This window comes from Bos indicus x Bos taurus, chromosome 9 (assembly GCF_003369695.1).
Source record: "Bos indicus x Bos taurus breed Angus x Brahman F1 hybrid chromosome 9, Bos_hybrid_MaternalHap_v2.0, whole genome shotgun sequence".
Classification (NCBI taxonomy): domain Eukaryota; kingdom Metazoa; phylum Chordata; class Mammalia; order Artiodactyla; family Bovidae; genus Bos; species Bos indicus x Bos taurus.
Genome location: NC_040084.1, coordinates 9,704,754 through 9,719,966, shown reverse-complemented (window position 1 = coordinate 9,719,966; position 15,213 = coordinate 9,704,754). Strand labels below are relative to the sequence as shown.

The 15,213-nt window shown below is 41.8% G+C and overlaps 1 protein-coding gene across 5 annotated transcripts in view; it reads right to left on the bottom strand.

Moving 5' to 3' along the window:
* Positions 1-15,213, bottom strand: part of FAM135A (family with sequence similarity 135 member A) — a 157,270-nt gene that overhangs the window by 75,122 nt on the left and 66,935 nt on the right. For all 5 annotated transcript variants that reach the window (XM_027550860.1, XM_027550863.1, XM_027550862.1 and 2 more), the window contains exons 5-7: positions 3,611-3,750; positions 3,428-3,498; positions 1,742-1,915 (exon numbers count right to left, since the gene is read on the bottom strand). In XM_027550860.1, the coding sequence (XP_027406661.1) occupies positions 1,742-1,915; positions 3,428-3,498; positions 3,611-3,750 (385 nt within the window). The remainder of the gene's footprint in view (positions 1-1,741; positions 1,916-3,427; positions 3,499-3,610; positions 3,751-15,213) is intronic.

Here is a 15,213-nt window from a genome sequence, read left to right as displayed (position 1 = left end):
GGCAACAACGGAGAGAGGAGCAACCTCAGCTGTTACGGGCGTCCCAGTCTCCTCTCCCATCACTAACCAGAGCCAACAGCTAATCCTCTTGGCTTCTGATTCTGAGCCAAAAGTGTCTTCTCCTTCCAGCAAAAGGTCTCTAGGACGCGAGCTGTCTCTATCCCCTACTAGCCTGTGGCAAAAACAGCTGTGTTGCAAGAGGAAGCACAAACTGATGTTACCAGGATGAGTTCTATGTAACCAGGGACTAAAAAGCAGCACTAATAACCCGAGTGAATCTCAACGAACAGTTCCTACATTTTTTTCAGAAAAGAAACTAAGCCATGAATGTATTTCTTTGTTATAAAGAAAAAGTAATGGTTGGAATAGTATAGTTCAGGATTTTTACTGAAATTACAAAAATAAGAAATTCAGAAGACTACAGGAATGTATTGTATAAACAGATAAAAACTTAATTTCAAAACCTAATATGTAATTCATACCAGATATACTACTTATTCAAAAGCTATATATCAAAAAATATACTTTCCTATCAAAGAAGTTTCACTGAGTTATCATGCTATTAAATATTAATTTATTTAATCAACATCTAAAATTGTTTTGAAGATGTTTCTAATAAAATTATGTATAATAATAGGAACACTTTCCTGTTTACAAAGTTATAGCAACTGAGAACAAGCTCTCAAAGGTCTAACAGGAAAGACAAAACTCGCACAATAACTAGTTACAGATCTTACTACAGAATAAGGAAGGCAAAAGTAGGTCATCAGGAGAAACAGACTCTTCCTGGCCCCATGCTCTAAAGACATCACAGGACAACACAGGGGAAGACATGCTCACAATTTTTACAGCAACTTAAAGATACGCAACAGGGTGTTACTAGGGGGAAAATTTGTTAGTGTCTTGGTTTTCTATAAATTCTCAGGGTAATTCCAAAAATCACCTACTTAGTTTTCTGATAAGTCAGTTTAGCATCCTAACCCTTGAGCATCATTCCTAATATCAGTTGCTGCAAAAAGATTTATGCCAGCAATTATAAAGTAGTTCATAAATGAAGTCAATTTGGAATCTTTTCACATAAGTTACTGATTTAAAAGTGTCATTTCTGTTGCCCCTCCAATAAGGATGATGTTATTTTGAGAACTAAAGAGTTTGAACTGTATCCTCACATTAATGAAAGACAATTCATCTCCCCCATGGAAGTGAGCAGAAAAAACAATTATCCCAATGCATTCATTATAATCCAGAATATTATATACCTTTAGGCTAATATGATATAGTTTCAAAAGATTTATTTAGTAAAGATCCATAAAATTGGTTAATAACTTAGAAAACAAGAACTATTGTATAGTACAGATTTAAGAAGATACAACTAAGTCCATTCAGAGAAAAGACAAAAAAAGCTATGAAAAGATGAATATACTTTCCCAGAGAATGAATAATTATAGTCTAGCATTACATAAATGCTATACTAAACAATGCTATATGGTTGCTTCCAGATCGTATTATTTTTCCTGGTCAGTTTGACAAAGATTGCTCCATATTTTTTCAATAAAAAAGTCATCAATTTAATATTCCTATGCTCTTAAATTTTACTAACACTTTAGTATAAAAACGAAAGTATTAAATAAGCGTGACTTTAGAAATTCCTATTTCATTTATCTTCACCAAAGCATATGCTTTCATTTATAAAAATAAAAGACACTATATTAATAAGGATCAGGGAGCTGGTTACATTTACCTTATCAGTGGCTGGTGTAGCGCAACCAGTGACGCATGGACTGTAACAGACACAACAGAAAGGTGGAAATAATCAAACATGACGTTAACGTGGTGATGGAGGCCTCTCTGGAGGCTGAAGTGCAGCTTCAGTGTGCGGCTGCTTATTAGCTGCAATGCATTCAGATCATCTGCCCTATGAAAAGCAACCCGTTTGCGTGTTAGTACAGAAATTTAGTGAAGGCCAACGTTTTGTAGAGTAATTTAAACTATCAAAATATTTAATTACTTAACTATTTTTTAAAAACAAAATGAGAACAATTTTTAAAGCATCACATTTGCATTAGACAGCAATATGAAATCTAACAATAAAGAAATAACCAGATCTTACTTACAGTTTTCTATCTGTACTTACAATTTCCATGTTAATGGACTGTTTTTCACTACTGTGCCTACAAAATGAGTCTTTTTTTGATACTTAAGGAAATACTCTCATCCTAAAATTTTACTCCAGTAGGGAATACTGTTTATAGTAAAGCTGCAGTATCATGTAGGTCAAATCCTATTATGATAAATCCCAAAAGGTATTTAAGACTGTTTTTATGGTACAAAATTTTGTTATTAAATGTTGCTCAAAAATAAGCAAGTAATTAGTATATACTTTATCATCGATATTTAGTCATTAGATTTATACATACAAAAACTGAAACAATGCCATGAAAATTACTTCCAAATATATACGTATTTTTAACCAATATGTACCTACAGCTATGAACTATGTACTCATTTCAGCTTATAGAATCCTGACTTGGTTTATGAAAGAATTCCCTCAAGGACTTCTCTGCAATAAACAAGTATTTCAGAGAAGCAGCAGCTACCATGTAAAGACTTATTCCTCTGCAGTGGTAAAGAGGGCATCTCACATCAGACCTCTCAGTACTGTGGCTGCCTAGACATTTATGCCACAAGTAGCCTGAATTTGTATACAATTTTCAAGAAGTATTTCTACAAAAGTAGAATAGTAAAATGGATCTCTGTTTCTTGTTTTAAATGGATACAAGCACAGCTTGTCCCTAAAATGTGTGACTACTTGTCCAGATGTGTGGACAAGTTTAGGGTTGTTTTAGTCACTAAGTCGTGTGTGACTCATGGACTGTAGCCCGCAAGGCTCTTATGTCCATGGGATTGCCCAGGCAAGAATGCTGGAGTGGGCTGCCGTTTCCCTCTTAGGGGATCTTCCTGAACCAGGGTAGCCGGTCCTAAATCTTCCTCATGGACTCTGGAAACAGCTGTCAGGTCTAAGAGTCACAAATCTCGGTAACTCTCTGAAGATCAAGAAGGCCCCGCCTGAAGAGGGCATCACTCATGCCACCAAGAAAGAGTAGCCAGTGACACAGTGGAACAGAGCTAAGGCAGGTTTAAAGGCCACAAGGCAGTGGTGCTGTGTCAACAGTGCAATGTCCAAGAGTCTCAGAAGCTGTTTCATGTTTCTTCAGTTCATCTGGCTTTGCTACCTGCAGCTCCTGGAACCAGCATGAGCACAAAAAACCAGGACTAACCATTCCCATGAGACTCTCCCAAGGGGGAGAAGTTCAAAATAAATAAAAAGAGGGTAGGCTGGGTTCCAGGAAGAAAATGGGACTTTAATAGGGATAGATAACAGTCACACATGACTACAGATTTTTAACTGTTCGATTAGCCTACTCACGAATAATCTCCATCTGTGAAGTGTAGATCCAGGGATAACAGAAAATTCATTTCCTCAAGGGTTTCTTCAATCTGAAGAGAAATCAGACTATGAGATGCCTTTTGAATATTTTATAGAAAGTTAGAAATATGCCTTGAGGCTTTATGAAAATATTTATCTAAATATATATGAAGAAATGTTTACCTTTTTTTCATCCAACAACATTTTAACTTTGAAGATCATGACATCATTTAAAACAACCTCCTCATTTTTATATAGAATTTGAAATGTTTTACTGCAAATCAGAGAATCATGAACTGAAGCTGGAAAGGCTAAAGTCATACCTAAAATAGACAAGATATGCAATTGACAGGTAAAAGGCAAAATACAGTATAATTTTAAAACTTGTGGTTATTTCAAAATACTATATGTTAGATTATACAACTCCAACACCATTATTTTATATAGCAGTATTGGAACATTTCTGAAAGTTTATTAATTACTATGATAAAAATGAATAGAGAAGAACATTATAACCATTACAGAACTCTTGTACAACTAATTTGAATCTGAGAAGGTAAATGAGAAACCTCAAGGTGGAATTTAAGAGTGAACAATTCATTCATATGCCAGAGGAATCTGGTTGGCTTTTGTCCTGGTTGCTAGGAAGTAACTTCTAAGCCCTGGGAATAAAGAATTTGGTTGGCTTTTCTCCCTAATTCCTGAGAGCTAGCCTCTAAATCCAGAATTTCTCAGTGACAGAAGTGTCTGTTATTCATGGTAGCCCAGAGAGTATACGATGAGGAGGTGACTGAGAATGGGGACTGGCCACACCCGTAAGACAACTATGCGACTGCAAAGTTGGGGTTTTCAGCCTCATGCTGTACGCCCAACGTCCAGGAGGAAAGAGGGCTGGAGACCAAGTCATGTGGCTGCTGAGCCGATCAGTCGTGCCCACGTAACGCAACACCAACAAATGCGAGACACTGAGCCATGGCCCCTTGTCTCTGTGTTAACACACAGGCTTCCTGGGTGGGAAATGTATTCCTGACTCCCTGGGGAGAGAACAATGGGAGCTTCACAGATCTGGGGCCCTCCAGACCTGGCTGAATGCGTCTGTTCTCCTGGATGGCTCTGCTTTGTATCTCTTTGCTGTAACAGAATTTTAATAACAAGTAGAGTTGTGTGAGTTACTAGTGAATCATTGAACCTGAGGGGAGATCAGGACTCCCAACTTGCAGCCACATGATCAGAAGTGAGGGTAGCCTGTGGATCCTCCTGTCATAGCTGGTGTCTGAGATGAGAGCATCTTAAGGAAAACTGCACACTGGAAAGGGTAGTCCGCCTCCAGGCTGCTGGTTTCAGCTCATCCCAACAGCCTACTTACTGTCTTATTACTCTATCCTCCAGAAATGGTGGTGGTGGTGGTGGTTTAGTTGTTAAGTCGTGTCCGACTTTTGCAATCCCATAGACTGTAGCCCTCCAGGCCCCTCTGTCCATGGGATTCTCCAAGCAAGAACACTGGAGTGGCTTGCCATTTCCTTCTCCAGGGAAATATCCTTCAGAAGTAACATGGAAAAAGCAGTTATAGAAGCTAGAGTTGGTCAGTGGGCACCTCTGCAGGCAGAGAACTCAGAGTGTGACACCAGAGTCCACCTGGAGCAAGGAGGGTGCCCCCATGGGGTCATGTCGGCACCTCTGTAGGAGGGAATGGCGGTCCAGGCAGAGCAGGGTGCTGGGCACTCATGCAAGATGAGGGGGCAACTGCACGAGAGGGCACCTACGGCTTGCAGGGGAGGGGGTCCTGGCAGAGGGGCACCCTGGCAGAGCAGCTGCAAAAGGATGAAATTTCCACCTGAGTGTGAAGGTGGGTGTGGGCAGCGGCAGCCTGATGCACTCCAACACAGCCAGAGAGAGGAGAGGAGACTGCCTGCAGGAGGACAGAAAGGCTCAGGTGGGGTGAGGAGGGTCACGGGACAGGAGCTGCGTGAGGGGCTGAAGCCCCAGAGGCGCGCAGACGCGTCCACGAGGGAGCGGGCACGGCACAGCAGCCTGCTTATGGAAGAGACTGACAGGGAACCAAGGGCCTCAAGGACAGTGACAGCCAGCTTCCTCACTGAAACCTCCAGGCAAAGGAGGGACACAAACGGAAAGGAGACCCAACTACAGAGTGAGTCCTGCAGCACTAGATGAGAATTAGAAACACTGATGCAAATACAAGGTTTTCTATATGCCTAAAGAAAAACAGGTGTAAACGTGTCCACGTATGATAAATACATGTGTGTGTATACAGATCCTCACCAGCTCTGTCCACTCAAAGGGGCTGAGAACACAACCCCAGTACTGGCTCCTAACACTAGTCTCATTAAGAGGAACCAGGGCTTTGGAGAAATGGCTGACTCCAGAGTTGGGCACACACAGGACAAGACAAGCCTGGCCCATCATTTCACATCAGAAAGTAAGTGCTAGAAAAATGAGGGGACACATCAAAAGAACAGGAAGCCAGCTTGAAGGGGCTATCCTGGTTGGATCTGGGATCAACTGAACATCAAAATAAATTATGAGAGAAATGGATTAACATGCACTGGATAATAAGAGAAATTCACAAATCCACAGATACAAATAAATAAAAGCCCAGAAGTCTGAAGGGAAAAAGAGTGACTTTATAGTGGAGAAGTGACAGAGAATCAAATGATCTGTTAACATCACATGAATGGGACACACTGAGGGCATGTGCCACCTAATTAGATACAGTGAGATGAGCACAGCATCACTCCTGAGACAGTCCTATCAAAGACCACAAGGGAATCACAGAACAATGAAAACTGAAGGACTTTCTACAAACTATCGGGACTACAGTCTTCAAGAACATTATGGTCTTGACAGTCAAGGACAGACGGAGGAACTCTTCCAGAACGAAAGAGACCCACGAGGCACAGCACCTGTTACAGGGCACGATTCTGAACTGGATCATTTGCTGCAAAGGCCTTTATGGGGAGAGGTCACAAACTTCAATGGGTCTGAGTTTACGCTGGCAAGGAAGTACCAATGTCAGTTTTATAATCTGATGCTTTCATTGGGTTATACAGGACAATTCTCTTGTCTGGAGGACATACACACTGAAGTGCTTGGGGATGGTGGAGCACAGTTCAGGAGAGAAGTGCTTTGTCTCGTACTTACAACTTTTCCCTTCACACATATATAAAGGAAATCGAGTAGATCACAAACTCAACTTCTATAAAGGGGCAGAGGTGAAAAGAGGAAGAAACTTTCCTCAATGGAAAGAAAAACTTAAAGCACTCAGATAATGCAGAGGTAGAATCTGCCACCGCAGAAAGCACCAGAATGGCTTCAGCTCCGGAGCAGGGCTTCTTCCTCCTCCATGATCCCCTCCCATGTGCCCACAGCTCCTGTGTGCCCATGGGTGCTTGTAGACAGGCTCCGTGCCTCCTATGGCCACCTCCACCACCTCCGAATGGCATGGAGTCAGGCAGCACCACCTGCAGACTCCTGGAAGCCCTTATGCTTGAAGGCTCTAGCACTCAAGGCAAGGTTGTGTGTGCATGCGTGCTTAGTCACTCAGTCGTGTCTGACTCTTGCAACCACATGGACTGTAGCCCTCCAGCTCCTCTGTCCATGGGGCTTTTCAGGCAAGAATTCTGGACTGAGTTGCCATTACTTCATACCAAACAACTCCAGGCATCAATGTGGGTGATAAATCACCCCAATTCATTCCCTCCCCTCCCTCAGGTTTCTTGCCTTGTAGCCCTCCTAGCTCCTGCTCCTAGTCTGGTCCCCTAAAGCTTTACATGACCAATGACTGCAATCCTTTGGTAACTTACATTTCAATCAACACCTTCTCTCATGCCCCGGCCTTTCTTTCCAGTTCATTCTATCTAAGACCAGCACTTCAGCAATCCTTTGCTGCTGCTGCTAAGTTGCTTCAGTCATGTCCGACTCTGTGCAACGCCACAGACAGCAGCCCACCAGGCTCCCCTGTCCCTGGGATTCTCCAGGCAAGAACACTGGAGAGGGTTGCCATTTCCTTCTCCAATGCATGAAAGTGAAAAGTGAAAGTGAAGTTGCTCAGTCGTGTCCGACCCTCAGCGACCCCATGAACTGCAGCCTTCCAGGCTCCTCCATCCATGGGATTTTCCAGGCAAGAGTACTGGAATGGGGTGCCATTGCCTTCTCTGAGCAATCCTTTGACCCCCCTCTAAAGAGGAGAGTCTGCGAATCCTACTCTTCTCAGCCCTCTGCTTCTTCTCAAGTCCTCACTTCCCTCCCCAACTTTTACTTAAACTCCATGGTCCAGTGTCATCGGCACCCCTTCCTTAGTGCTGCTGAGTAGTCACACTACATTTTCAGAATCATTCTCTCTCCACTTTCCCAGATGACTATTTCATACATTTCCTCCTCTCCCTCAGTCTCAACCAAGAAGTTTGGTTCTTATTTCATAAGAAGATATAAGCTCCACTAGGGCATCTACCCACGGACACCCCCTGGACAAGCTCCCCATTTCTCTGATCCCCTTTCTGGCAAACGCCTCAAAGAATTCTCTGCATTTAACATCCCTGCTTCATCTCCCCCCTTTCTCTCTTTAACCCATTTCATGACAGCTGGTCTTCAAGATGCCCCCACCCTGAGTTTCACTGTGTGGCTTTCACATCCTTGTGTCCACTTCCCACAAAGTCCCAGGAGGATCTGTGTGGACACAGCAGAGGTAACAGACTGCAACCTCTTGAGACCCTGAGCCAGACGTAAGCTGCTGAGCAACTTCCGGATTCCAGATCCAAAGAAACTGTGAGATAATGCTTGTTGTTTTAAACTAAGTTTGGGGGTAAATTCTTACACAGCGATAATTCATCCACACTTAACTAGACTTTGACCAAGTAACTGCTCTTATCAAGACCAAAGAATGACCTCCACTTTGCTAAAAGGAATGCTCCGTTCTTAGAGCTCATCTTGGTTGACTTATAGTCCGCCTCTGATCAGTGACACACTCTCTCCTTCCTGAAGGCATCCTGGATGTCCCACTTTCCTGGTTTTGCTCCTACCTCATGGGCCATGCCCTTTTAGTCTTTTTTTTTTTGCTGTTTTTTTCTTATCCAAGAAGCATAGCCTCATGGTTAAGGACAGACTGTGGTTGAAATTCAGGCTCTGCCACTTATTAGCCCTAATTCGACCATTACTAATCTCTTACGCCTACATCCGATCTTCAGTAAATCCCACTAGCTCTGCCAACAAACTATGCACATCCAGCACTACTGAGTGAGAGTGACAGAAGTGCTTGAACTGAAACATCCCACTGTTAGGAATGCCCTGAATGGGATTCTAAAGTACAGGATAAGAAACTGTACAGAGAATAAATTATCCTAAACTGCTTTGGAATGATAGTAAGTAACCTTCTGTGAGGGTCACCTCTGTCTCAATTAACATCAATATTTAAAGCTTTCAAAAAGATGTACCAATGATTTACATAATAAACTTTTTACATTTTATTCTCAAATCAGGAGCCAAGGGCAAAAGGCAGCACAGTCCCATTCATTTATTCACTCATCCAGTCAACAAGTATTTACTGAATACCTATTACAACAGCTATTATTATAATCCATTAGTCATCACATAATACTTTCTAGGTGTTAGAGATAAACAGTAAAATTAAAGAGATAAGAACCTCTGACCTTTTGGAGCTCACATCCTAATGGGAAGGGAGACAGAGAATAAAAATAGTAAATAAGAAAAATGACACAGTGTGTTTGAAGGCAGTAAAGTGCTGCACAGAAAGGTAAAGAGAGGAAAGCAGGTGAGAAAGGCAGCAGTTTTAAACAGAGCAGCCAGGCAACACTTAACAGAGAAGCTGACCTCTCAGGAAGGAACGGAACGCACTCCCACATTCTCTCTCTGCTATGGGCTCCCTTCACCTGAGAAGTCTGGAAGCTTGTTCCCTGGAGAGGGTGAAACAGAGCCCTCTGAATGGCAAAGCAGAAAGCACCAAGGTATGAGCAGAGAGATCCTGACCCTGGATGCAGAAGTTCGCAGAGCTCTTCCTCCTCGGGTTCCCATAAGGCTGGCAGTTAGATTCTTCCTTTCTAGGAAGGAAACAGGCTAGCCTTCTCTGGTATCTGAGGAACTGTGGTGAGTCTAAGATCTAACCCTACTTGCAAACCAATAAGCTAGCTGGCCACAGTATCACGGTGCTGGCAGGAGACACGGGATTCCTGGGCCAGAGATACACAGCAATAGCCTGAGTTTCAAGTTCACGTCAGTTCCCCTTGTTCTCTCCCCAGGAACATGGATGTGACACAGGTCAATACTATTCATGCAGTGAGGTTCTGGTCACAGTTGAGGAACTCTAAGCTTAGGAAACCTCAATCTTTTTTAAGGGGCTATAAGAAAAACCTAAAATCATGCAGATGGTGATTGCAGCCATGAAATTAAAAGACGCTTACTCCTTGGAAGGAAAGTTATGACCAACCTAGATAGCATATTCAAAAGCAGAGACATTACTTTGCCAACAAAGGTCTGTTTAGTCAAGGTTATGGTTTTTCCAGTAGTCATGTATGGATGTGAGAGTTGGACTGTGAACAAAGCTGAGTGCCGAAGAATTGATGCTTTTGAACTGTGGTGTTGGAGAAGACTCTTCAGAGTCTCTTGGACTGCAAGGAGAGCCAACCAGTCCATCCTAAAGGAGATCAGCCCTGGGTGTTCATCGGAAGGACTGATGCTAAGGCTGAAACTCCAATACTTTGGCCACCTCATGCGAAGAGTTGACTCATTGGAAAAGACTCTGATGCTGGGAGGGATTGGGGGCAGGAGGAGAAGGGGACGACAGAGGATGAGATGGCTGGATGGCATCACTGACTCGATGGACGTGAGTTTGAATGAACTCCGGGAGTTGGTGATGGACAGGGAGGCCTGGTGTGCTGTGATTCATGGGGTCACAGAGTCGGACACAACTGAGCAGCTGAACTGAACTGAAATGAAGAAAAACCTGTGTAAACTTTGAACTGGAGCCAGACCTTATCTTTGTCAGTGTGTATGTGTGTGTCCGTTGCTCAGTCATGTCTGACTCTTTGTGACTCTATGGACTGTTGCCTGCTGGCCTCTTTTATTCATGCCAGGCAAGAATAGTGGAGTAGGTAGCCATTCCCTTCTCCAGGGGATCTTCCTGACCCAGGGATCAAACCCCAGGTCTCCTGAATTGCAGGCAAATTCTTTACTGTCTGAGCCACTACTTACACCTCCCAAAGCTCTTTACTATAGCAACATCTTTAAAAAGATGATTTGGAACAAAAGCCTTTCAGTGTCTCTGCTCACAAGATGTACAAAAACTGGGAAACCATGGAGAATTACTTTCAACAACTTACAAGGTAAAATCTGATTTTCCACAACTCTTGATATGGGGAATCTGACAAGTTGGTATATCTATAATAGATGTATTATGTAAATTTATTTTATTAGATAAGATCTATAGATGCTGACTCCACAGATTCCTTAGCAATCGGCTCACCAACATCACCCACTATGAAGCTCAAAGACACAAGTCCCAGGTATGCTTTACCAAACGTCTAATCAGCTTCCTTGTCTCCTCCTGCAGACACCTGAGGACAATCAGACATCTGAAGAAGGCTTCTAACACACAAGTTAGAAACCAAAGCAGAGAGAAAAGCAACTTGTAGAGAGAAATTTTTAAAAATCTATCAGTGTTGTTCTCAGAGAAAAGACATTGCATTCATGAAATAAGAAAATGCTGCTATAACTGGGGGCGAGAGAGGGATGTATTGGGAGGCTGGGGATAGCAGATGCAAACTACTGTATATAGGATGCATAAACAACCAGGTCCTACTGCACAGCACAGGGAACTATATTCACTATCCTGTGACAAACCATAATGGAAAAGAATATGAGAAAGAATGCATATAAGTACACATATATGTACCTGTATATATATATCACTTGCTGTACAGTAAAAACTAACACAAGATTGAAATCAACTATATTTCAATACAATAAATTTTTAATAAGGAAAATGTTGCTACACAAAGGAACAGTAACAAAACAAAAGAGGATTTGAATTTTAAAAGAAAAGATGGGGCAAGGGGGAGCAAGGAAAAACCGGGAAGTGAGGAGGGACAGAGAAAGAAAAAGGGAGAAAGAGAAAGCCAAAAAGCTCAAAAAAGGGGTTAAAGTTGAATTAAAAAACCTATTAAGTACAACAAAAACACAGAAATGGAAAAAAAGTAAGAGGAAAAATACTAAAAACTATGAGAACCAGTGAAGGTGATCAACCATCTAAAGGACAGAAGTTTTATAAAGAAAGAACACAGAAAACAGGTGGGAGAAAATAACAAACAGAACATTTCTCCGAACTGAAGTCCATGTGCTTCTGGAAGAAAAGGCCCAGTGAGCCTGAGAGACCACAGGGGCATCATCATGTGCGCTAGGGCCACAGAAACAGAGAGAGAGTCCCACAGGATTCTTGACAGGGGTAAGGATCACATTCCTTGACCAGCAACTAGAGCTTCGGGGCTCTCAACAGCCAAGCTGCAACCCCAAAAGACAAGGGGCCAACATTCCCAAAATTCTGAAGCAAAGAGAATTCCTTTCCAACCTAGAATTCCATGCTCAGCTAAACACATGTTAAGAGTAGAATAAAGACATTTCAGAGATTAAAATTTTTTCTTTATGTCTGAAAGAAAAGTATGCCACTTTTCCCAACAAGATGTTGGAGAACAGGCTCCACCAAAATGAGACAGAAAACCAGGAGAAAAAAACAGGTGGAAGGGAAGAAGACCAACGCACAAGGGAGGCCGAGGGAATGGCAGGAAGAGGGTGAGGACGCTTCCAAAGACGTCCTTTGTCTTAGATAGAGGTGATGCATCAAGATAGGATCAGTGTGCTCAGAATAGACAGCTATGTTGAGGTCTACCATCCTAAAGACTTCTGCTGCCATGGTGCCTTTTTTTTTTTTTTTAAATAACCTAAGGACAAATTAAAAGCTTGGCCAGATTCCTTTCAGCACTAGCTGTGTTTGAAGATATACTCAGGACATTTCCGCCCTATGGGAGCCTAGATCATACAAAGGCAGTCTTTACATCTCACAGTGGCTTTCTGCTTTGCCTTACTCAAGTCTAAGAGTTGCAGGAAGGAAAACTGAGTAGTAAGGGTAGATGCACACCAGCCTGTCTCATACATTGTACATCCAGTGCTCCATCACACCATAACCTTAGAGGAAGCCCTGGATGTGTGAGCTCTGTGTTTCATACAACTCACTCCTGACCTTGCCTACTAACTCCCCTAGAGGTATCCTGAAGCCCCTCAGTATGCAGAAGCACACCACAACCAGGGACTACTTGGCTTTCTCATGGATGCTTCTTCAAATAGCAGTGTCCCTTACACCAGGCTTGTGCTATTACTCAGTTATTCCAAACTCAACCAGACCTGTCCATGGCAGACACTCGTAGGTCAATAAAGTATAAACAAACAAAAAAAAGAATGATTAACACAAAAGTCAGGAGAGGTGTTCAGGATGCCTTTATGGTACTAGTAATATTCCATTTCTTAAATGAAGGGTTAGGCACCTGGGTGTTTTTTTATCACTTAATAAAATAATGTTTTATATTAGCTTCAAAAATGTCTGAACATTTCACAATAAAATTTTAAATGCTTATTGTAAAGGTACTCTATGTCATGCATTGTTCTAAGCTAAGTAGATCAAACCAAAAAACCACTCTCTCTGCTCTCACCTCATTCTGTAAATTGCATTTCCACTAAGTTTTACAGAGAAGCAGAGAGCCATGACATCTCATAAGATGAGGATGAACTTGGTCAGTGGAATCAGGAAAGGCTTTGGTGGCATGTAAAGTTTAAAAATAAAATAAAATTAAAAAAAAAAAAAAGAAGATCCCAGGCATGAATATGATAAACCTAAAAATATGTATATTTGGCTTTGATGTAATAAATAATTTAAAAAAGCAAAAAAATAAAAAAAATTAAAAGTTTGTCAAATTAAGATGGAAAAGAAGAAATTTTCAAGAGGAAGGAGCAGAAATTTCATGAAGGCAAGGTCCACAGTCAGCACTTGTGGAGAAATGGGAACTTGTATGCATTGCTGGTGGGAATGTAAAATGGTATGTATAGCTATTGTGGAAGCAGTATGGAGGTTCCTCAAAAAGTTAAAAATAGAACCACCATATGGTCTAGCAATCCTACTTCTGGGTATTTATACAAAAGATTTGAAGACATAAATATCTGCATTCTTATGTTCACTGAAGCATTGTTCACAGTACTCAAGAGGTGGAAACAATTGAAATGACCATCAACAGTTGAATGTATAAAGAAAGTGAGATATAAGACGGAATATTTTCAGCCTTAAAAAATAAAGGAAATCCTGTCATATGCTACCACACAGATGAATGATGAGGACTTATGCTAAGTGCATACAACAGGTCAGACAAATACTGCCATGATTCTACTTACACAAGGGCTCTCAAACAGTCACTCATGGAAGCAGAAAGCAGAGTGGTTGAAAGGGGCTGGGATTTGGGGGAGATGAAGAGTTTACGTTTCACCATGCTCAACTTACAGTTTCAGTCATGCAACAATGTGTATACAATTAGAAACACTTACTGAACACTGAAAAGTTTGTTACTAGAGGAGATTTCATGTTATGCACTTAAAAAAAAAAGTGTGATTTACTCTGGAGTGTTAGTAACCTACATTGTTGTTCAGTCACTCAGTCGTGTCCCACTCTTTGTGACCCCATGCACTGCAGCACACCAGGCCTTCCTGTCCATCACCATCTCCCAGAGCCTGCTCAAACTCATGTCCATTGAGTTGGTGATGCCATCCAACCATCTCATCCTCTGTCGTCCCCTTCTCCTCCTGCCTTCAATCTTTCCCAGCATCAGGGCATTTTCTAATGAGTAGGCTCTTCGCATCAGATGGCCAAAGTATTGGAGTTTCAGCTTCAGCATCAGTCCTTCTAATGAATATTAAGGACTGATTTCCTTTAGGATTGACTAGTTTGATTTCCATGAAGTCCAAGGGACTTTCAAGAGTCTTTTCAAACACCACAGTTCAAAAGTATCAATTTTTCAGCACTCAGCATTCTTTATAGTCCAACTCTCACATCCAAACATGACTACTGGAAAACCATAGCTTTGACTAGATGGACCTTTGTTGGCAAAGTAATGCCTCTGCTTTTAAATATGCTGTCTAGGTTTGTCATGGCTTTTCTTCCAAGGAGCAAGCATTTTTAATTTCATGGCTGTAGTAACCATCTGCAGTAATTTTGGAGCCCAAGAAAATAAAGTAATCTATGGCAATTTATTTATAGACAAAAGCTTTGGGATTTTTGTCCTAACGTAAAGTGTTAGTCATTCAGTCGTGTCCAACTCTTGGTGACCCCATGGACTGTAGCCTGTCAGGCTCCCCAAGGTTAACATTAATTCCTGACATTGTGCCCTGGGCCTGGGGTGCCTGGCTGACCCAATTACAGACCTTTATTTATCCCTGTTTTCATGCCCCCATCTCACTTCTCTCGTCTGCTATTCCTGTCTGCACTCTTGGGGGGAAAAGTGTCCTGAAAAGGTCATTCAGCTCCCACTCTGCTTCCTGTCCTTCAAAACTCACTTTAATATTTTTGTTATTCCTTATTATACTTCTCTATTGCTATTACCAAGGACTCTTGGAAACAAGAAGACCCAGATATACACTGTACTCAAGTTCACTGTCTTGAATCAGAACCTTTCCCTACTTTTCAACACTTATTTGATAATAACCTCTCTGCATGAGATTAGGAA